The sequence below is a fragment of the Anomaloglossus baeobatrachus genome, chromosome 6, assembly GCF_048569485.1.
Source record: "Anomaloglossus baeobatrachus isolate aAnoBae1 chromosome 6, aAnoBae1.hap1, whole genome shotgun sequence".
In the NCBI taxonomy this organism is placed as follows: Eukaryota; Metazoa; Chordata; class Amphibia; order Anura; family Aromobatidae; genus Anomaloglossus; species Anomaloglossus baeobatrachus.
In genome coordinates, this window is record NC_134358.1 from 434,901,763 (window position 1) to 434,925,573 (window position 23,811).

The 23,811-nt window shown below is 42.7% G+C and overlaps 1 protein-coding gene across 1 annotated transcript in view; it reads right to left on the reverse strand.

Annotated features, from left to right (window-relative positions):
* LOC142243360 (collagen alpha-6(VI) chain-like) overlaps window positions 1-23,811 on the reverse strand; it is a 166,189-nt gene that overhangs the window by 12,499 nt on the left and 129,879 nt on the right. The window contains exons 30-32 of the mRNA XM_075315212.1: window positions 21,515-21,551; window positions 9,593-9,604; window positions 4,131-4,624 (exon numbers count right to left, since the gene is read on the reverse strand). Coding sequence (XP_075171327.1) covers window positions 4,131-4,624; window positions 9,593-9,604; window positions 21,515-21,551 — 543 coding nt within the window. The remainder of the gene's footprint in view (window positions 1-4,130; window positions 4,625-9,592; window positions 9,605-21,514; window positions 21,552-23,811) is intronic.

A 23,811-nucleotide genomic window follows, 5' to 3' on the forward strand; every position in this document is an offset into this window, starting at 1 on the left:
GTCCCATTGACTTGCATTGTACTCGCTATTCGGAACGAATACGAGAGTAGTACACAGTACTCATTACGAGTATCGCAAACACGAATATTTCGATACTCACTCAACTTCTTGAAATTGTTCCAGAAAATGAAGTATTTGTCCCAGAAAAATATCACAATTACACGTTTTGTTATGCACATGCACCTTTGGGTGTATTGGAACAACTACAAAAAAACTGAGAAAAAAAGGCAAATTGTACATAATTTCAAACAAAACTCCAAAAATAGGCCGGGAAAAATTGTTGGCACCCTCATCTTAATATTTGGTTGCACACCCTTTGGAATAAATAACTGCAATTAATCGCTTCCTATAATCATCAACAAGCTTCTTACACCTCTGAACTCTAATTTTGGATCACTATTCTTTTCCAAACTGTTCCAGGTCTCTCATATCTGAAGGTGCCTTCTCCCAACAGCAATTTTATGATCTCTCCACAGGTGCTCAATGAGATTTAGATCCAGAGCCATTGCTGGCCATTTCAGAACTCTCCAGCGCTCTGTTTCCATCCATCTCTTGGTGCTTCTTGAAGTATGTTTGGGGTCATTTTCCTGCTGGAAGGCCCATGAACTAGAATGTAATCCGAGCTTTTTGACACTTGCACTACATTATGAACCAAAATTATTTGGTAATCTTCAGATTTCATGATCGCTTGCACACAGTCAAGGCACCCAGTGCCAGATGAAGCAAAACAAACCCAAAATATCTTTGAGCCTCCATCGTATTTGGCTGTAGGCACTGTGTTCTCTTCTTTGTATGCCTCATTCTGTTTTCAGTATACAGTAGAATAATGTTCTTTAACAAAAAAGCTCTATATTTGTCTCTTTTGTCCACAATATGCTTTTTCAGAAGGATTTTTGCTTACTCGCACAAATTTTGCCAAACTGCAGTCTTGCTTTTTTATGTTTCCGTGTCATCAGTTAAGTGTTCCTGAATCTCCTGCCATAGAGTTCCATTCCAATGTTGACGGATAGCTTGTGCTGAGGTTGATGCACCCTGAGCCTGCAGGACAGCTTGAATTTCTTAGGAACTTGATTGATACTGCTTATCCTGCTTTGCAACCTTTCATTAACAACATTGTTGGTTATAAATGATTTAGTGATAAAATATATTGTACAGCCCTGCGCTCGGCCGCAGCCGAGCCGCTTGGATCCAGGCTCGTTTGGTGGGTGGCTCAGCGCCTCTGGACCCGGGGGTCACGTCGCTCTGCAAGGAGTTGCTGGCGATTTCGATGGGGGGTGGTTAGGTAGGTGTACGGCCAGAGCCGTGTTTTTGAGTTCGTGACGCCACCCACGGGACGTGGTGAAGGTGTAGACACCACCGCTGCAATTACGGGGCACCCGGGGGAGATGGTCGTGCAGCAAGATGTTAACCCCTCCGTGGGCAGGGATGGTGGCCCCGGGACCCATTTGGGAAGTGTGTAGTGGCTGTGCGGTGCAGGGCGGTGCGTGGCCGGATGGCACTGTTGTACTCACGATTATTGATACGGCAAGTCTCTGGTAAACCAAGTTGATGGTGGCCGGTGCCCGCAGCCGGCTGCGTCTTGTCCCCCACCCGGGTTGGTGGTCCTGGTCTTTCTCCTGCACCTCTTTATGTTCATGCTGACTACCTATGCCTCAGCAACGGGAGTCCACTCCCCGGCTATATATGTGTCGGAGGAGTCCGTTTGCCCGCAGGCGCTGGCCCGTGGGATCTCTCTGCCTGTGTGGTGGCTTTCTATCCCCCTTGGTGGACTGTTGCCATCTTTCGGGTCTTGGGACGGGAAAGGACCTAAGGTTCAGACCTCAATCAGTGAATTCGAAGTGGTCCAGTGGCTTCTGGACCCCGTTCTGGGTCTGAGTATCCCCCTGGTGCTCTGGTTTCCAGTCGGTTCCCCGGTTCGGTACCGGCGGGCCACTACCCTGTCCCGGCCCCTTACGGTTCCACCTGGCCGTCTTCCCGGCTCCTGCAGGCCAGGCCACCGCCTGCCTCCTAGCTAAGATGTGCGGGCTATGACCCTCACACCTGTCAGTCTGTGGCAGACCTGTCACCACAGGCCTGCTGCGCTCTCCTTCACTCCTGTCACTGTACTGACTGAACACTGTGCTCCCTACGCAGAACTGGACACTGTTTTCCTGCCTCAGGCCCTCTGGACTCCTCGGTGGGAGTGGCAACCGCCTGGCTCTGCCCCCTGGTGTGACCATTGAGCCCTGAGGGAGGTGACTAGGTTTTGTGTGGTTGGCTGCTGTTACCTTTTTAGGGGGATGGGTGTAATACAAGGGCCTGCCTGTGACTACCTGGCTAGTCCATGGCATCACAATATTATTGGTGGGGGAAGGTTGAACTAGATAAACATAGGTCTTTTTTCAACCTATTTAATTTTTTTTTTGCCGTCCACGTTCATGAAAATTAGCTACAGTGCCATGGGTTGGAAACTTCTTGATTATGTTGCGCACTATGAACAAAGGAACATCAAGATCTCTGGAGATTACTTACCACTGGTGAGTTTGAACGAGTATGATATGCTTGAAACAAAGTTGTTTACTCAAAGTTTTGGAAAGGTGCCAACAATTTTGTCCAACCCATTTTGAGGTTTTTGTTTGAAATTATGTCCAATTTGCCTTCTTTTTCTATGTTTATTTGTGTTCTAGAATAAACAAAGGATATATGTAACACCCATACCGACATCCCCGTTCTGTCCTGCCCCCCTCGCTGGGTGAGAACGACGGCGCTCTTACCTTCTTGGCCACCCAGAGGGAACTGCTTGGTTCCCAGTCCCTGCTTGTGTTCCCCAGGGCTTGCCCATGCCACACAGGCCTCCTGGGAGTGCCCTTAGGGCACGTGCAGGGACATGCCCTTTTTTTTAAAGGACCAGTACGTCCTTACCCAGAGGTGCCACAACCTATGGCTGAGATGCATCAGGTATTTAGGGTACCTTCCCCTTAAAGGAGGTCCCTGGTCAATGAGTTCTATACATTGCTAGTGCTCAAGTCCTTTGTGCTGCCGCTCCTGTTACTGTGCTGTGTGCTGTTGCTGACTTCTGTCTGTGTTTCAGTGTTATCAAATCTGCTGCTGCAAATACCCACATAGGCCACTCCTACAATATCCGCTGCCACTGCTGCAAGCATCCTGCCTGGGCATTCCTACAATATCTGCTGCTTCTACAATCAGAGACTGTTTATGTCCGTGGTGCCAGCTGCCGAGGTACTTTTGATCCCCTGGGGCTGCCCTCTGTTGACTAACTACTAGCACATGTGTCTATCGCCACCTCCAGTGGCTTTAGTGAAGTCTTGGTAGCTGTTCTAGTTCACTCCTGCAGGCTAGTAATTGGTACCTTTGGCCCATTGGATCCACTAACCCTTTGCTCGCCCCACGGGCATTACAATATAAACATGTGTATAACAAAACATGTGTAAATGCAATAATATTCGGTGACAACTACCTCATCTTCTGGAACAATTTCAAGAGTGCTACTTCTAGCCATGACTATATACCACATTGGCAGTAAAACACTAAAGGCTCTGTCACACACAGAGATAAATCTGCGGCAGATCTGTGGTTGCAGTAAAATTGTGGACAATCAGTGCCAGGTTTGTGGCTGTGTACAAATGGAACAATATGTCCATGATTTCACTGCAACCACAGATCTGCCAAAGATTTATGTCTGTGTGTAACGGGGCCTTAAGGCTGTGTGAAGATAGAGTTTTGTTTGAGGCATTCAAAAATTACAGTTTTTTTATGAGGAAGCTACTGCAGAACTGCTGTTTTTGGAGTAATTTTTCTTTTTCAGAAGAGTTCCCTGATTATTTTTTACCCTGAAGTGATTTTTGCAGAATTTTAATTTGTCAGTTCTTAGTTTCTGTTTTCATTCCATAAGGATCTGCTTTAAAGAACTGACATGCACTCTCTTTTTTTTTCTAGCAGGTGTTTATCGAAATGAAAGCTAAAGTGGAAAAAAATGCTAAAAACTGTACATACGAATAGCAAAGAGGATTAACATGAGTTAGAAGAGTGTTTTAAACAATTTTTATGTCATTTTTGAGTAGTCTTTCTTAAAAAAACAAAAAAAAACAAACAAAAAGAAAACCTGTCTGCACAAGGTCTAAAACTCTTACCGAAAATGCCCTTTTTAATGCAGGTGCTGGAGTGAAGGTAATAACTGCAGGAATAATGCCAAGAGCGTTGTATTCCATTACAGCTGTGCTGATTGCAACAGGGTCATCAGAACGACCATTGCTGAAGAACACTGCAATTCTCCTTACAGTTGCTCCTTGCAGAGATCTCTTGAAAACATTTCTGGCTACAAATCTCATGCTTTTTCCAATATTCCGACCTTCAGTCGACATTTCCAGAGATATGTTCTTCACTGCGTTTAGTAGTTTTTCTTTGCTTTGGAAGTCAGAAAACCTCACCAGATACTTGGCATATTGGTGATAGGACAACACAGCTACTCTTGCCCCAACAGGACAGTTGTTTCCTCTAATAGTAATGTTATTTACTATATATGTGATGATTTCTATCATTTTATTGTGGATTTCTGGTTTTACACCATTTGACATGTCCAAAGCAAAGACAAGTTCTGTTGGATACACCGGGCAGGTATGTTTTCCTAGAATGGCAAAAAGTGATAATGGGTTAGTGATATACAACAGTAGTTTGTCTTAATTTCTTTTTCATTTATGCAGTAAAATTCCCATAATCTGACTACTAGGATGTCAGATACCATAGAACATACTCTTTGGGATTCACTGTATCATGTCTACAAACAAAGAAAAAAGTATCTGAAAAGAGATACCGGTGATGAAATGGGGGCAGTCTGTAACCAAAATAATTGTTTAATTTTACAGATAAATAACTTCTAATGTATCAACAGCTATTAAACCAGTCCTTAAAGGGTAACTATTATTTAAAATATTATTTATATGTTATAGGGGATGACTGCTTTTTACAGGGTCAATAGTAAGTTTAGTGGTGTATAGAATGGTAGACATGCTTTTGAGCCTATTCAACACTCATGCAGTAGATATGTGAGGCTCATGCAGTAGATATGCACTTTGAAGCGGTGTTTTAATTGATTGGTGGGCATCTCAGGATCTAGACCCCCACCAATCAGCAGCACAACTTGGCTGTAAATTGCTCTTATGGTCAGCGATACCCTTTCTCTCTCACCTGTAAATTGTAAACTCTTATGGCTCATCTAGGTTCTCTCTCTCGCTCCTGTCACACACATGTATTTTACGAAAAATTTAGTCTTTCCAGTATTGAAATCTACTCAGATGTATTCGCTGTCAATTGAATTTTGGGGTAAAATTAGAATTTCAAAGTATTTGCTCATCTCTACAGGGCACCCAAGAAACAACATTACTTAATGAGCATTCAGGTATGGGAAAGGTTTAATACAGATACACACATGTACTCAATTCTCTAGGCCTTAAGCCCCATTCGGATACACAATTGTGTCTTCAGATCGTTATCAAGACTTTAGTTTGTTAATCTTGTTGCAATATGTTATATGCTGTATGGCCTCTAGGGGTCTCACTACTTGTATGTGTGCACCACAGAGAAGAGGGAACTCGCTGGTATGCAGAAAGGGTGCAGGCAGCAGACAGAGGTAATGGATGACAACACCACTTGTAAGAGAGAGAGTGATTCATGAGAGATGCAACAAACAGAACAACTCTCCTCCTTCTGTGCACGCTGTGTCACTTGCTTCTACCACTGCTTTCTTGCTGACTTTTCTGCTTCCATCATGTTGATCCCAAGATTTCTGAGGGTGTCTTGTTCTTGCTCTACATATGTCATCCTGCCAGCTGCACCGACACTCAGGGCCTCATGTACCCACCCAGACCTGGGGCTTAGTGGCTCCAATAAAGCAGATGAGCCATAATAAACACCAGTACAGAGCTTGCCCAGGAAAGGCAGCAGGAAGTTGTTAGTGCATCTGTACACACAGTGAGGCAAAGACTTTTGAAGGCGGTCCTCTAAGAATGATTTTCCGGAGAAGAAAATGTGAACACTGCCAAGAATCCTGTGTGTTACCAACAATAAATCATCCTTAAGCCCGCTTTACACGCTTCAATATATCTCACAATCCGTCGTTGGGGTCAAGTTGTAAGTGACGCACATCCGGCATCGTTTGTGAGGTATCTGCGTGTGACATCTACTTGCGATCAGGATTGAACGCAAAACCGTTGATCGCAAACACATCGTATCATTCTCTAGAATTGAGCGTTTTGTTGCACGAACCTAGTGAATTGTAACGTGTGACATCCCTCATACGATTTTGATGTCTGAGGCTATGTGCGCAGGTGTGCGCTCTGCACCGCAGCTTATAAAAGGTCTGCTTCAGAGCGCAGCTGAAAAGCTGCGTTCTGAAGCGCCTCACAATGTCTGTCATTCACTAATCTCTGTCAGTCCGTCACTATCTCTGTCCCTCACTCTCTGTCCATGTCAGTCTATCCCCCTCTCTCATATACTCACCGATCCCCGGCGCTGCACGGCATTCACACTGCTCCGGCGGCTTTTACTGTTTTGAAAAAGCCGGCCGCCCATTAAACAATCTCGTATTCCCTGCTTTCCACGCCCACCGGCGCCTGTGATTGGTTACAGTGAGACACGCCCCCCACGCTGAGTGACAGGTGTCACACTGCACCCAATCACAGCAGCCGGTGGGCATGTCTATACTGTGTAGTGCAATAAATAATTAAATAATTAAAAAAAACGGCGTGCGGTTCCCCCAATTTTAAAACCAGCCAGATAAAGCCATACGGCTGAAGGCTGGTATTCTCAGGATGGGAAGCTCCACGTTATGGGGAGCCCCCCAGCCTAACAATATCAGCCAACAGCCGCCCAGAATTGCCGCATACATTATATGCGACAGTTCTGGGACTGTACCCGGCTCTTCCCGATTTACCCTGGTGCGTTGGCAAATCGGGGTAATAAGGAGTTATTGGCAGCCCATAGCTGCCAATAAGTCCTAGATTAATCATGTCAGGCATCTATGAGACACCCTCCATGATTAATCTGTAAATTACAGTAAATAAACACACACACACCCGAAAAAGTCCTTTATTAGAAATAAAATACACCAACATATACCCTGGTTCACCACTTTAATCATCCCCAAAAAGCCCTCCATGTCCGGCGTAATCCAGGATGCTCCAGCGTCGCATCCAGCTGTGCTGCATTTTTGGATAAAGAAAATGCCCAGGCCTGTGCATCCTCACTGAGCAAAGAAAATACAATGCTCACTCTTTGACAGGAGACACAAGATGGAGGAAAAAGTACCATTTGTATGACACAGAAAAGATAGAAAATTTACTTCAATCCTCATCCATGCAATCTGGCAATGTTACCTTAAGTTCTAATGTGGCGTTCAGACATACCGAATCCTCTAGCGACAGAATGTTCGTGCTGCTTTTGAAGCTTGATATCCACCACTTCCAGGAACAAGTGCTGTAGTTGCATGGCCAAGGCGTTAACAGGATCCATAATAACGCCCTTGCACACTTTAATGGACTGGTTTATAATGGTATGCACATACCTAACTTTAATACTGGTAAAGAGGGGAATAGAGCCTGCAAAACAACAGCTGTGCCCACACACTTTTGGTTCCTGTACATACCAGAAGAGGGGAGGATGCTATGCACAGCTAAACAAGAGAGAGAAAGTGTGCAGAGGTAGTAAGGGGTCCAAGGTGAGGAAATTTAAGGCATGGGGAATAAAAAGGAGAAATATAAATGAAAGCAAGGGAAACCTTCCACCAATCCACCAACCTAACTGAAGTCCAAAGAAAAGATGTTGGGAAGGTAACTGAGCAGTAGCAGAACTCATCTCTGCCTAGTAGAAAAAATCCATTTGTTGAAGGGCTGGAACTGCTTAGCTGAAATTTAGAAATATAGCCAGCAAAGAAGACTGGTGTAAACTGAGAATAAATCATCCCAACCAAGCTGTGATAGGACAGAGACAAAATAGGAAAGTGAGAAACACCTGACTAGCTGCAAAGCAAGGGAAAAAAATCAAAGGGAACCATCAGCAGTTGGACAGAGGCTGAACAGGCCGTGGTTCAGGAAACCAATCATGGAACAAGATGTCACTGGATCGAGTCAGGAAACCGAGGCATGACATCAGCAACATTATATTATATTGGTACTATTTAGCAAGTATAGAACCTTAAATAGGCTCCTAGCTTCAACGTGGAAAGGGAGCTACAGCTTTCAATAGCTATTTTTTTACTTTTATATGTATGAATTTGCCTTATCTGTATTAGTTATATATTTATTTTTCTTTATACTTAATTTTTCCTAGTTTGGAATGAAATTTTGATTTGGGGGCTTTAGAACCATTTTTATATATACAGCATATCACAAAAGTGAGTAAACCCCTAATATTTTTGTAAATATCTTATTATATCTTTTGAAGGGACAAAACTGTAGATCGGGTACTTTGACACAATATAAAGATGTCAGTGTACAGCTTGTATAACAGTGTAAATTTTATGCCCTCTAAATAACTCAACGCACAGCCATAAATGTCTTAATCACTGGCAAAGAAAATGAGTACAATAAAAATGACAAAATTGTGCGCATAGTGTCAATATTTTGTATGGACACCATTATTATCAATCACTGCCCCACAGATGTTCAATAGCATGATCCACTCCCTTCAGAAACTGGGCCACAGGGCAGTATTCAACAAGATAATGACCTCAAACTCACCACCAACACAACCAATGTCTCGGTAAAGTAAATGAGGGTAAGAATAATCTCACATTGCACTTGGTCCCATGTTAGACAATGCTGCAGCTCAGATCTGCAAGTTTTTCCTTAGGTATAATCGGACTGAGGAAAAAAATTGCAAAATGCTGTGATTGTCTGCGAATCTCGGATCACTCACACCCATACAAGTCTATGGGTGCGAGTGAAACATTGGACTTCACTCGGATGACATCTGAGTGCAGTGCGATATACACACAGGTGGACAATGGAGGTGATGGGGAGATTACACCCTCTCTCTCCTCTGCAGCTGTGATCCGATCACAAGATAACACTTGGCTCACATTCGCAGGAGAGGGGGAGGCGAGGGTCATTAGCATATCATATCCGATGCTATCACATCGGATGCCACATGCCAGTGTGACTCCAGCCTAAAGTCGCTTTATTGGCCAAGAATGTCTCCAGATCTAAACCCAATTGAGCATCTGTGGGGCATTCTCAAATGGAAAGTGGAGGAGCGCATGGTCTCTAGAATCTACCAGCTCTGTGATCATGGAGGATGGAAGAGGATTCCAGTGGCTCATGTGAAGCTCTAGTGAACTCCATGCCCAAGAGAGTTAAGGCAATGCTTGAAAATAATAGTGGCCACATAAAATATTGACACTTTAAGCACAATTTGCACATTTTTACTTATGGGGTGTACTCACTTTTGTTGCCAGCGCTTTAAACATTAATGGCTGTGTGTTGAGTGATTTAGATGGCACACCAAATTTACGCTGTTATACAAGCTGTACACAGACCACTGCAAGTTGATACTCAGGAGATTTTAATCTGCATATAAGCATAAAAAAATATCGGCTTACCTTCACAACAAGCTGAAAGGAAAGTAATAAACAGTATCAATGTTAAAGAAAAAATAGAAATGTAAATGTGACGGTGCAGCTACTGGACCAACTGGATGGTGCATTACTGCCTGCAAAATCATATTACATGAACATTCATAACATTCACAGTATCAGCCTTAGGATTTAGATGAGAATGGCATAAGTTTTTTTCCACCCCTGGATGATTTTTTGCTTGTTTTTTTTTCCTTTGCTTCTTACAAGGGCCATAACTTCCTTATTTTTCTGCCAAATAGCCGTATGAGTATGGTGTCGAACCAGCAGTACTTTTAAATTGCACCACTCATTTTACCATATAGTGTACGGGAAAATGGGGGAAAAAATAAATTACAAAACAAGCGCAATTCCACAATTTTTTATTATTATTATTATTATTATTATTATTATTTACTATATTCTCTATACAGTAAAATTGACATTGAAGTGTGATTCCCCAGGTCAGTACTGATATGTAGATACCAAACGTATGTTTTGGGTTTTTTTAGTTAAGTGGTGAGAAAAAAATGTACAAATTTGTAAAAGAAAAACATTGTGTTACCATTTTTCAAGACCCACAACATTTGAATTTTTGGGTATCTGGGGCTGTGTGAGAGCTTAGTATTTGCGGCCAGAGCTGATGTTTTCATGGATACCATTTTGGGGTAGATATGACATTTTTGTTTGCCACTTTTTGTGTTTTATTGCAAAATCAAAGTAATTCTGGCGTTTTGCTTTTTTTTTTGTTACACCTTTTACCGATTGGACTAATACATTTTATATTTTGATAGCTCACACATTTCTTTTTTAATAGTTTTAATTTTAATTAAGTACAAGGGGGGTGATTTGATCTTGTGTTTTTTTATGTTTCAAATTTTTTAAACTTTTTTTTAACTTATTTTACTGTAGTTAATAGTCCTGTTAAGGGACTTGAAGCTGCGATTGTCCGATTGCTTGTGCTATACAGAGCGGTGCATCAGCACAGCTAAATATAGGAGAAATGACAATCTCCTATGAATGCCAGAGTTCACAAAATCATAATAACAGACACTGGGATCATCAGCAGATCCTCGTCTGTCATGACAACTCATTGGCACCCCACGATCACGCCATGGGCGCACAATGGGCAGGAGGAATAATGCGTCCTCTGCCAGCGCATGTTAGATGCTGCTGTCAGAGATTGACAGCGGTATTTAGCTAGTTAACAATCATGGCAGAGTGTCGCTCCACCTGTTAAAGATACTCTATGGATGATTACATCAGCCATCATTTGCAGGGAAAGATGCATCAAAGGCAGTGACATGACTTTTAATGTATATGGAGTTCAAAAGTCATGAAGGAGTTAAAGTTGGATGAGGGCAAATTACAAATCACTCTAATCTTGATTCTTCTACATATACTTGCACACAGTTTGTAAAGGCAGTTAGTGAGTTTGTTCTAAACATGTTCGAGAATTACCTACATACTGTATGTAGCTCAATTCTTTCTCTTATTGTAATACCAGACTCGAATATGTTGAGATTATGAGATTAAAAATGAGCGAACCAGTGGAAGTTCAGTTCGCCAGACTTTAAATTTCAGTTTGGGAAGCGAACTTGACCTGAACCCCAATGGAAGTCACTAATTGGGCAGTTTGGGTCTCTGCCCACATAACAGATCACTTCTGGGGGGCGGGGTTGTTCCTTTTTTTGGGGGGCACACACTTTATCCGATCATGCTGTTCCTACCCCCAGTGTGAGTCATTCAAACACTGCAATCGGCTAGAACTGGGCTGAGCACCGAGTGTTCCCGAGGACAGCAATGGTTTCCATACGTGAAGCTCCCAAACTCTGTTTTTTTTGTAAAGTCTTTGATTGATACAAACATTGAACCGCGGGTTCGCTCATCTCTATTACTGACCTAATTCTCAACTCAATTTGCTAATATGCAGCCCCAAACTTGCAAAGAACCTCAATTCTTCATTGTTGGCTTCAGACTCTTGTATTGTACCGCTTTCTGGCCCTTCGGTAAACAAACTACTTTTTGTTACATATATTTCACATTTTGACTTATCAGACCAGAGCACTTGTTTTTATGTTTCTGCATCCCAGTTTCTATCTTTTCGTGTATAGTTGAGCTCCTTGGCCTTGTTTGCATGCTGATAGTATGGCTTTTTAGTCCAATTCTTCCATAAAGACTACATCTGGTCAGAGTTCTCTGAACACTGAAGCCAGCTTTACACGCTGCAATGTATCTTACAATGTGTCGGCGGGGTCACGTCGTAAGTGACACACATCCGGCATCGTAAGGTACATTGCAGTGTGTAACAGCTACGTGTGATTGCGATTGAATGGTAAAACGTTCATCGCATGCACGTCGTTCATTCCTAATGGATTGAACGTCAGATTGTTCATCGTACCCGGGGTAGCACACATCGCAGTGTGTGACACCCCGGGAACGATGAACAGATCTTACCTGCGTCTTGCGGCTCCCGGCCGGTAATGCGGAAGGAAGGAGGTGGGCAGGATGTTTACGTCTCGCTCAGCTCCGCCCCTCCGCTTCTATGGCCGGCTGCCGCATGACGTCGCTGTGACGCCGAACGTCCCTCCCACTACAGAAAGTGGACGTTCGCCGCCCACATCGAGGTCATATGGACGGGTAAGTACGTGTGACAGGGGTTAATCGTTTGTACGGCACGTTCAACAAATTGAACATGCCACACATACGATGGGGGCGTTGCAAATCGCATACGATATCGTATGCGAAATTGCAATATGTAAAACTGGTTTAATGGGTGTAGCTTGGTCCCACTAGTTGCTGCATCTGAATTTTTTTTCTCCACTTATATGAAAAAACAAACTACACAAGTTTGGTATTGTTATAATTATGCTCACCTGGAAAATCACGGTTCACGGTAATTTTACCACAGAAAGTACGCTGTGAAAATAAATAACCCCAAAACTATGGCAGTATTGCATTTTTTTCAAAATTTTACATGCTTTGATTTCTTTTCCCCTCTTTCCAGTACATCATATATTAAAACAAATGGCAACATACTAAAATAGAACTTGTCCAGCAAGAAACAAGCAAGCAAGAAACAAGTACTCCTATTGCTAAATTAAAAAGTTATGGCTCTTGGAAGAAGGGGAGAAAAAAACAAAATAATAGACATGAAAATTGGCTGCAGAAAGAAGGTGATAACATAAAAAGTAATGACTAGAAATATTGTTTTGATTTAGTTTTCTCTTTTTTTTCTAATTCACTTTGCAATTTAATTGATAAAAATAAGCCATTGAGATTAAGTTCCTACAATGAGTTTTTGACTCTGAATATTTTCGCTGCACAAAAAACGCAGCCTCTTCCAGTTCTAGGATTGTGGATTTATAGAAATCTAATGTTCACTGATCATTTTGTTTTACGTGGCATAAACTGAGCTGCGATCATGTTTGAAATCTGCAACATCTTAAAATCTCTTGTGGGTAAGTTTTTTGTGCGAATGCACTAAAACACAAAAATCCAAACATGACTGTATCAATAAAATTTTACCAAAACTAAATACCAGGAATTAACAAAAGCAAAGCAGCTCTGTTTAAAACATGACATACCAAAAATAGACATAATATGCAGGGTCAAAAACATGATAAAAATGTGTGTAAAAAGGATTAAAAAAACAGTTTAAAAAACAGCAATAACATAATTTAGCAAAAATTGCAGACATGTCACAAAAAATCTGCAATGTCAAAAAAATCACAAAATACTGTTTGTGGGAATGTGGCCTAATACTTGTATTTTTGAAAGCACCATTTTTTCCACACCTGCTTAAAGGGAACCTGTCAGCAGAAATTTCCCCTAAAACCTAAAAGATTCCCCCTCTGCAGCTCCTGGGCTGTATTCTAGAAAGGTCCCTGTTATTATTGTGCCCCCTTTCTGACCAAAAAAAAGAGTTTATAAAGAGGTACCTTTTTGGCTTCGGATTCTATAAATGTGACACGGGGGCGGGCAGCCTGATGGCCGTTATTCTGCCCCCTGGTCCTGTATGCCGCCCCCATCGCTGATTTCCATACTTTTGGACGCCGCCCACTGCTCCAGCCATCCCCGCGCATGCCCAGTGCCAGTCTCACGGGACTGAGCAGTGTGACCACTGGTGACGTGTGCGCAGACAAGTGATTATGGGCGGGACTGTGACTGTTATCAGCAAGTACCCGCCCATAATCTCGTGAGCGCGCAAACCTCTCCAGCGGTCACACTGTGCTCAGTGTAGATGCTAGACTGTATGGGCTGCTTCCAGGGATGACGTCCCTTTGTCACGTGATAGTATTTTGAACACGCCCCTATCACGTGACAAAGGGACGTCATCCCTGGAAGCAGCCCATACAGTCTAGAATCTACACTGAGCACAGTGTGACCACTGGAGAGGTTTGCGCGCTCACGAGATTATGGGCGGGTACTTGCTGATAACAGTCACAGTCCCGCCCATAATCACTTGTCTGCGCACACGTCACCAGCGGTCACACTGCTTAGTCCCGTGAGACTGGCACTGGGCATGCGCGGGGATGGCTGGAGCAGTGGGCGGTGTCCAAAAGTATGGAAATCAGCGATGGGGGCGGCATACAGGACCAGGGGGCAGAATAACGACCATCAGGCTGCCCGCGCCCGCCCCCATGTCACATTTATAGAATCCGAAGCCAAAAAGATACCTCTTTATAAACTCTTTTTTTGGTCAGAAAGGGGGCACAATAATAAAAGGGACCTTTCTAGAATGCAGCCCAGGAGCTGCAGAGGGGGAATCTGTTAGGTTTTAGGGGAAATTTCTGCTGACAGGTTCCCTTTAAAACTTTTTCATAGTTCTGTACTGTGTTATCATGTCTTCTTCTCTGTATGCATATTTTTATGTTCCTTCATACACAGTGGGTGCGGAAAGTATTCAGACCCCTTTAAATTTTTCACTCTTTGTTTCATTGCAGCCATTTGGTAAATTCTATCCTCGTCTCATCAGACCAGAGAATCTTATTTCTCATAGTCTGGGAGTCCTTCATGTGTTTTTTTTGAAACTCTATGCAGGCTTTCATATGTCTTGCAATAAAGCATCAGAAAATTTTAACCTTTATTAAGTATAAATAATTAAAAGAGAAAAGAAAAAATATTTCTTCTCTTAGACTAAAATACACTCAACAAGCTGCCAGGGTCCCCAAACTAGTTAATTGGACCGGTATATGTGAATAATGCGCTATATATCACTCAAGGCACTATGTTGTCCTATAGATGGGGCCACTGAAACAGCCACAAATAGTCATACAAAAAAATCACAAGAAAAAACACAAAAGACAGAAAACAACACAATTCCATTTGCTGTCAAGCACTGGACAGTAGTCCTAGATTAAAAAAACCCAGCAAAACCAACATAATAAACCTAAATAAATATATATATGTATTTTCCAAAACGTGCTGACAGTGGTCAGACACACAGAAGAATATACAGTCATATGAAAAAGTTTGGGCACCCCTATTAATGTTAACCTTTTTTCTTTATAACAATGTGGGTTTTTGCAACAGCTATTTCAGTTTCATATATGTAATAACTGATGGACTGAGAAATATTTCTGGATTGAAATGAGGTTTATTGTACTAACAAAAAATGTGCAATCTGCATTTAAACAAAATTTGACTGGTGCAAAAGTATGGGCACCCTTATCAATTTCTTGATTTGAACACTCCTAACTACTTTTTACTGACTTACTAAAGCACTAAATTGGTTTTGTAACCTAATTGAGCTTTGAACTTCATAGGCAGGTGTATCCAATCATGAGAAAAGGTATTTAAGGTGGCCACTTGCAAGTTGATCTATTTGAATCTCCTATGAAGAGTGGCATCATGGGCTCCTCAAAAAAACTCTCAAATGATCTGAAAACAAAGATTATTCAACATAGTTGTTTAGGGGAAGGATACAAAAAGTTGTCTCAGAGATTTAAACTGTCAGTTTCCACTGTGAGGAACATAGTAAGGAAATGGAAGAACACAGGTACAGTTCTTCATAAGCCCAGAAGTGGCAGGCCAAGAAAAATATCAGAAAGGCAGAGAAGAAGAATGGTGAGAACAGTCAAGGACAATCCACAGACCACCTCCAAAGACCTGCAGCTTCATCTTGCTGCAGATGGTGTCAATGTGCATCGGTCAACAATACAGCGCACGTTGCACAAGGAGAAGCTGTATGGGAGAGTGATGCGAAAGAAGTTGTTTCTGCAAGCACGCCACAAACAGAGTCGCCTGAGGTATGCAAAAGCACATTTGGACAAGCCAGTTACATTTTGGAAGAAGGTCCTGTGGACTGATGAAACAAAGATTGAGTTGTTTGGTCATACAAAAAGGCGTTATGCATGGAGGCAAAAAAACACGGCATTCCAAGAAAAGCACTTGCTACCCACAGTAAAATTTGGTGGAGGTTCCATCATGCTTTGGGGCTGTGTGGCCAATGCCGGCACTGGGAATCTTGTTAAAGTTAAGGGTTGCATGGATTCAACTCAGTATCAGCAGATTCTTGACAATAATGTGCAAGAATCAGTGACGAAGTTGAAGTTACGCAGGGGATGGATATTTCAGCAAGACAATGATCCAAAACACCGCTCCAAATCTACTCAAGCATTCATGCAGAGGAACAATTACAATGTTCTGGAATGGCCATCCCAGTCCCCAGACCTGAATATCATTAAAAATTTGTTGGATGATTTGAAGCGTGCTGTCCATGCTCGGCGACCATCAAACTTAACTGAACTGGAATTGTTTTGTAAACAGGAATGGTCAAATATACTTTCATCCAGGATCCAGGAACTCATTAAAAGCTACAGGAAGCGACTAGAGGCTGTTTTTTTTGCAAAAGGAGGATCTACAAAATATTAATGTCACTTTTATGTTGAGGTGCCCATACTTTTGCACCGGTCAAATTTTGTTTAAATGCGGATTGCACATTTTCTGTTAGTACAATAAACCTCATTTCAATCCAGAAATATTACTGAGTCCATCAGTTATTAGATATATGAAACTGAAATAGCTGTTGCAAAAACTCACATTGTTATAAAGAAAAAAGGTTAACATTAATAGGGGTGCCCAAACTTTTTCATATGACTGTATAATATAATAGTACAAGGACTAGGAAAGATCTCATGTTAGGGTATACAGAGTCTTCCACCAGGATACTACTGGGTCCAGAGTCTTCCACCAATCATATCTGTCCCTAATATCTCCTGGTTGAAATAAAAGATCTGTCTGTTACCCCAAGCTCCAGTCCTAACAAGGACGGTCCACAGCTAGGTGTACAACGCTGGACCCCTATTTTGACCCTATCTGCATCCCGACTCGTTTCGTCTTATATGACTCTTCAGGGGACATAATGCTTAGTTTAGATGAGGCCCTTAAACCCAGCTATCTTCTGCCCATAGTGCTAGAGACCTCATCTACACTAAGCATTATGTCCCCTGAAGAGTCATATAAGACGAAACGTGTTGGGACGCAGATAGGGTCAACATAGGGGTCCAGCGTTGTACATATAGCTGTGGACCATCCTTGTTAGGATGGGAGCTTGGGGTAACAGATAGATCTTTTATTTTCTCCAGGAGATATTAGGGACAGATAAGATTGGAGGAAGACTCTGGACCCAGTATCCTGGTGGAAGACTCTGTATACCCTAACCTAAGAGGACGCGGTGAGATCTTTCCTAGTCCTTGTACTATTATATTATATATTCCTCTGTGTGTCTGACCACTGTCAGCACCTTTTGGAAAATATGTATATTTATTTAGGTTTATTATGTTGGTTTGGCTGTTTTTTTTTTTTATCTAGGACCACTGTCCAGTGCTTGACAGCAAATGGAATTGTGTTTTCTCTCTTTTGTGTTTTTTTCTTGTGTTTTTTTGTATGACTATTTGTGGCTGTTGCAGTGGCCCTATCTATAGGACAACATAGTGCCTTGAGTGATATATAGGGCATTATCCACATATACCGGTCCAATTAACTAGTTTGGGGACCCTGGCAGCTTGTTGAGTGTATTTCAGTCTAAGAGAAGAAATATTTTTTCTTTTCTCTTTTAATTATCTATACTTAATAAAGGTTAAAATTTGAGTTGACTTTGTGGAACTTTCTCCCATCTCCCTACTGCATCTCTGGAGCTCGGGCACAGTGATCTTGGGGTTCTTCTTTACCTATCTCACCAAAGCTCTTTTCCAATGATTGCTCAGTTTGGCTGGACAGCCAGGCCTTGGAAGAGTTCTGGTCGTCCCAAACTTCTTCTATTTAAGGATTATGGAGGCCACTGTGTTCTTAGGAACCTTGAGTACTGCAGAAATTCTTTTGTAACCTTGGCCAGATCTGTGCCTTGTTACAATTCTGTCTCTGAGCTCATTGGGCAGTTACTTTGACCTCATGAATCTCTTTTGATCTGACATGCACTGTGAGCTGTGAGGTCTTATATAGACAGGTGTGTGCCTTTCCAAATCAAGTCCTATCAGTTTAATTAAACACAGCTGGACTCTAATGAAGGAGTAGAACCATCTTAAGGAGGATCACAAGGAAATGGACAGCATGTGACTTAAAAATGGCAGTGGATCCCCAAATCCAGGTGTGAAAAACTTGTTGCATCACTCCCAAGAAGACTCATGGTTGTACTAGCTAAAAGAGTGTTTCTACTCAATACTGAGCAAAGGGTCTGAATACTTATGTCCATGTGATATTTCTGTTTTTCTTGTTTAATAAATTTTCAAAAATTTCTACATTTCTGTTTTTTTCTGTCGATGGTCTGTTCAGAGTGTAAAGTTATGAGGAAAAAAAATGAACTTTTTTGAATTCACCAAATGGCTGCAATGAAACAAAGAGTGAAACATTTAAAGGGGTCCGAATACTTTCCATACCCACTGTAACAGCTCATAGCTTTGCTTGGAACTACAGTTAGTGCTGCGAAGGGTTCGTTCACATCTCTGTTTAAATACGCTGAGTGCAATGTAAGAATAATAATTGCATTGTACTCACACCGATATTATTCAATGAGGTTAAGTTCACATGTTCAGTAATCATCTGTTAGAACGGACTCAGCAGAAATACGAAGGAAAAAAGCTGTGCAGACACAATTTCTGCAGGCTCCATTTTTTAACATAGGAGTCTATGGAGAACGGATCCATTAACAGATTGCTATTTAGCCATCCGCTTTTCTTTCATTTGTAAAAGATCCCTTTTTTGCTTACTGAGTCAGTTGCAAATGGAAGATATAAACAGCAACTTTTTAACAGATCCATTATCCATAGACTCTCACGTTAATAAAATGGATCCTGCAAAAATAATTTTTTTCAAAACAGACAAAAAGTTGTGTTTGCTGGTTCCGTTTTAACAGATGATTACTGGACATGTGAACATAGCCTAAGGCAGTGTTCATCTGTGAGTCTTTCCTCAGCTGTAATCAGACTATAGGAGGTGGGTGAGCTATGTCCACTCCTACGGGGGACGCGTTATTGTATTATAAATATGATGTATATGAGAGTGTATTGTGTTTAATGTAAGTTATTTTGATGAATGCGCTTCTATGTCAGTGATCTAGAAGAAGTGGACGGGCGTGGCGTTCAGTGCCATCTAGCTACCGCAAGTGTCATATGTTTCATGGCAAGTAATGTCTTTGATAATATGCATATTTTAGAACACTGTAAACAATGTGTAATGTATAATGTAAACTGCTGGCCCCTCGTGCTGTGTCAGGTGGGAGACATAGTGTAGAGAGCCAGAAGTATGTGACGCTCTGGCCTATCAGGTCGTCACAGGGTATTGCGCAATCTGACTTTCTGCACAGTATTCACTCCTCCTTGGTTATGGGTCCTGGTCCTTTGGTGTTGCTAACAGCTTAGCCAATCAAAATCCTAGGAACACTTTACACTGTACCCACCAGACACACCATTGGGGGACCTGAAGGGAATAGGGCCGCCCATATGGGGGGTTGGTAAAGGGAAAGTGAGAAAGTGACAGTGGAGCAAAGGAGAGGAGAGAGTGAGGTGGATGAGTAGAGGTGACTCTCTGTGAGGGAGAGGTCATCGGCCTGGAGCAGGGCTCCTGTAGTTACAAGGCGGCAGACGTTGGTCTGGGCCTGGTAGGAGCTGGAACCCCGGTCGCAGGGGATTGTGTCAAGGGGCACAGACTGCCGAGGAGGGCGGCCGGCGGCCTTGAGTTATCACCGGGCAGGGGCCAGGACACGACGGGGTACGTAGACCCTAGGCCGGAAAGTAGCTTCACGCGTTCCGGTAATTTACCCGACGGGGGTGAAGACTTCAAGATTCATCCCCAATCCTCTCCAAAATCGGGGTACTAGTGCACCGATGGGATAGGACTTTCCCAATACAGTCCAAAGAAATGCTACGCGTGAACCCTAAGAGCAAGCTTACTCCGTTAGCCATATGGGTGAGCGGGACCCGAAGAGTTTTATACCCGAGGGTCCAAATAGAGACAAAGGTGCCAAGGAAAGGGCCACAGGCTAACAGCAACACCAAGGTCACGGACCCAAGCATGCTCCCTACAAGCTGCAGTGGTGCTCAGAATTCCGGTTTACAAGCTGTCGGTGTTGTTATTCCTGGACTGAGTGAGTACACTGAACATCCCTGTTCCTATCCCCAATGGCACCCCAAGAACCAACCATCCAACATGCCCCGGGACACAAACCCCCTACCCACGGAGGGGTTAAACATCCGGCTGCTGCACCATCGTCACCGGACTCCCCAACAGCAGCGGTGGTCCCTTACCTTACCACACACCGTGGGTGGCGTCACGAACTTTCTAACTCCCTTGTACATATTCTCCCTTCTCTTTTAATCCGAGTGTCCGCGCGGACCCCCCAGATCCGGAGACCCCTCGAGCCACCGCGGCTCCGGATCCGAGCGGCTCGGCAGCTGACGTGGTGGTGGTACAAGTACTGTATACAAAGGGCTATAGATAGGATATTTTAGTGTAGTGTAACTAGGGACCAAGTGTGCAGGAGTAGGGTGTCAGTGGTAGTTAGTGAGTTTGTTAAGATAGGACAGGAACAGATGTAAATAGCCAAGTGGTAACCAGGGAGACTGAGACAAAGAAGAAGGAGTAAGCATAAAGGGATCGGAAGACAGGGAAGATAGTGAGACAGTGAAGCTGCAGACGTCCAAGTGAGAGGACAGGGTCAGAAGTGAGGGCCTGTTCGGGACAGGAGAAATTTTCCCAGCTGTTGAGACCTCACCCTGCAGATGGGCTGTAGGGTGTCCTTAGATCGGTGGGATGTCAGGGTATAGAGACCGCCGGCGGGACCCTAAACTGGTCAGTAGCTTGTACAACGTCCGAGGGCCCGAGTGAGACATGGTAGCCACTAGGAAAGGTTACTGGGAGGAAGCACATATTGGACTTGGCTGTTGAAGGATAGTAAACTAGAGTGAGTGTTGACAAGGTAGAAAACCCCCGGTAGAGCGGCGGTAGCACAAGCGGCACAGTATGTCCAAAATAAGAAAGAAGTTGTGACCTCTAATAAACTGGTTCCTGAATTGTTTTATAAAGAGAATTGTGTGCCAATTATGTAGCCCTCCACATTTACAAAGAGGACCAGCAGTGAAGATGGAGGTAACACCGGACATTATTGTAAGTGCCGCACGCCACAATAGGAGCATTATACAAACACACACGTTGAATGAAGCAGGTAATTCAGTGACCCTCAGCTGGGATAGGGCTCCTTGCTTCAGGGCTGAGGATAAAAAAATGCTGCATGCTGTGTATTGCAGCCTTTATCAGATGAGACTTACCAGTGCAAATCAACGGCTGCAAGAAAAAAATCAGACCGCACACAGGTCACCTGTACACCAAATTTTTTTTTGCACACATCTCAAAGGAAAAAAGACCTAATATAAAGTTACAAAGGTATATGAAATCTAAAAAAATCATACTTACAACAGGTCTTCCGGATGTAGTCAATTAGCTCACATGGCTATACAGCAAATAGAAAAGAAGTGTTTACTTATCATCTAGTTTCATAGACTTAGTACTAAAACACTTTACACTTTGTAACACAGACCTGTCAACCTCGGAGAGCCCTTCTCACAGTGGCACTTAGACAATATAAAAAGATAGAATTCCATGGTTCTATCAAATAAAACTTTATCAAATTCATGTTGCCTGAACCACAGACATCATGATGAGCAACACGATGCTGGTCTGATCAGGAGAAAGGAATGAACGATCAGATTGTTGATCCTTGTAGTCCCCTAGGGGGACTAGTAAAATTAAAAAAACTAAAAAAAAATGTTTTTAAAAAATAAAAAAAAAATAAAAAAAAATAAAAGTTCAGATCACCCCCCCATTCGCCCCATTAAAAATTAAAGGGTTAAAAAAAAATAATTTTTTTTTGACACATTTGGTATTGCCGCCTATAGAAATGCCGAATCTATCAAAATGTTAAAATAATTAATCTGATTGGTAAACGGTGTAGTGGCAAAAAAAATCCAAATGCCAAAATTATGTTTTTTGGTCATCGCTAATTTTTCGCAAAATGCAATAACAGGCGATCAAAACATAGCATCTATGCAAAAATGGTACCATTAAAAACATCAGCTCAGGACAAAATAAGCTATCACTGAGCCCCCGAAAAGTGCGTCACTTTTTTTGGACAAACTTCTGATTTTTTTAACCCCTTACATAAAAGTAAACCTATACATTTTGGTGTCTACGAACTCATACCGACCTAAGGCATCACACCAACACATCAGTTTAACCATATAGTGCACACGGTGCATAAAATATCCCAAAAACTATCGCACTTTTTTGCATTTTTCCGCACTTGGAATTTTTTTGCTGTTTTCCAGTACACTATATGGCAAAACTTATAGTTTCATTTAAAAGTACAACTCGTGTCGCAAAAATCAAACCCTCATATGGCAAGACTGACTGAAAAATATAAAAGTTACAGCTCTCGGAAGAAGGGGAGAAAAAAGCAAAAATGAAAAACGGAAAATCGCCCAGTCATGAAGGGGTTAAGAATGGCCTCGTTTTTGACAAGCAACAAAATAGAACCTGAGTGCTATTACATTATTGCTATCTGAATTATCAGGCGTGGCTGCCTGCTTTGAAAAATAATTATTTCAAAGTAAGAGCTTCAGGCCCCTTAGACACTCAATCAAGGCAAAGGGGCTGGGTCTCGCGGTAGCAAGCCTTGTGATGACTGTCAGATTGATCCCAAATCTAACTACAAGCTTTTTAACTGCAGCAGCTGTAGTATATGCTACTGAAGTTGAAGTTTTGGCTCTGTGGGCGAACTGTGAAAATAGACCACGGCGGCACTATTACAATTTTGGCTCTGTGGAGAAGACTAAAAAAATGTCTGTGCGAGCACTCAACTTAAGATTTTCATTTTATTCATTTACTCCCTATTTAACCATGATTGCTATAGTGACAGAAACGCTTTAAATAAATTCCCTATCCACATTTGTTTGCAGGGCAATTGTCCTGCACTTACCTCCATTTTGCTTTCTTTTCCAGCCCCCTCGCCCTTACTAAGACCATTTTACAGATGTTTTACAGCACAGATTTGGGATCCCTGTTGACTTCTATGGGGTCCGGGGTTCAGAGTCAAGTTTGAAGACAGAACTGAACTTTTAACTAGTCTGGCCGAGCACGGCGAAATTGAACATCCATGGGTTGTCTTATCCCTTCTCAACAATTAAAAACCAGATCCTATGATCATCTCCGCAGGACATATTTTCAGAAACATGAGGAAAAACTGCCCATGACTATGATGTAACTGTAGCGCCCCTGAAGCCATCAGGAGCTACAAGGAACTGCATCCTGTCAAAGATGCAGGGCCTACCCTAATGACCCAGAAGACCAGTGCCGACAACACCAAAAGTGGAAGTGAGAGGAGATGGACGTACCCGTACTGACGGGAGTGTGTAACAGTGACCTGTCAGACGCAGGCGTGTGGTTGCCGAAGGAGTACAGTGGAGTACTCTCGGAACCATAGCACCTACAGGGCACAGAGCCCTAGGTCAGGAAAACGCACCAGGCAGACCTGATCTGATAAAATCTGCACAGTGAGGGGACAATCCAGGACCTCACTGACCATAAAGTTTGGGGCACCAGCAGTGACGGGAGAACCAGGGACCAGAACAGAACACCGACCCTACAGGGTTCAAACTGCCCGCTGTACAGACTAAACATTGAAAGACTACCAGGAGGGGACCCCATTTGCTCCA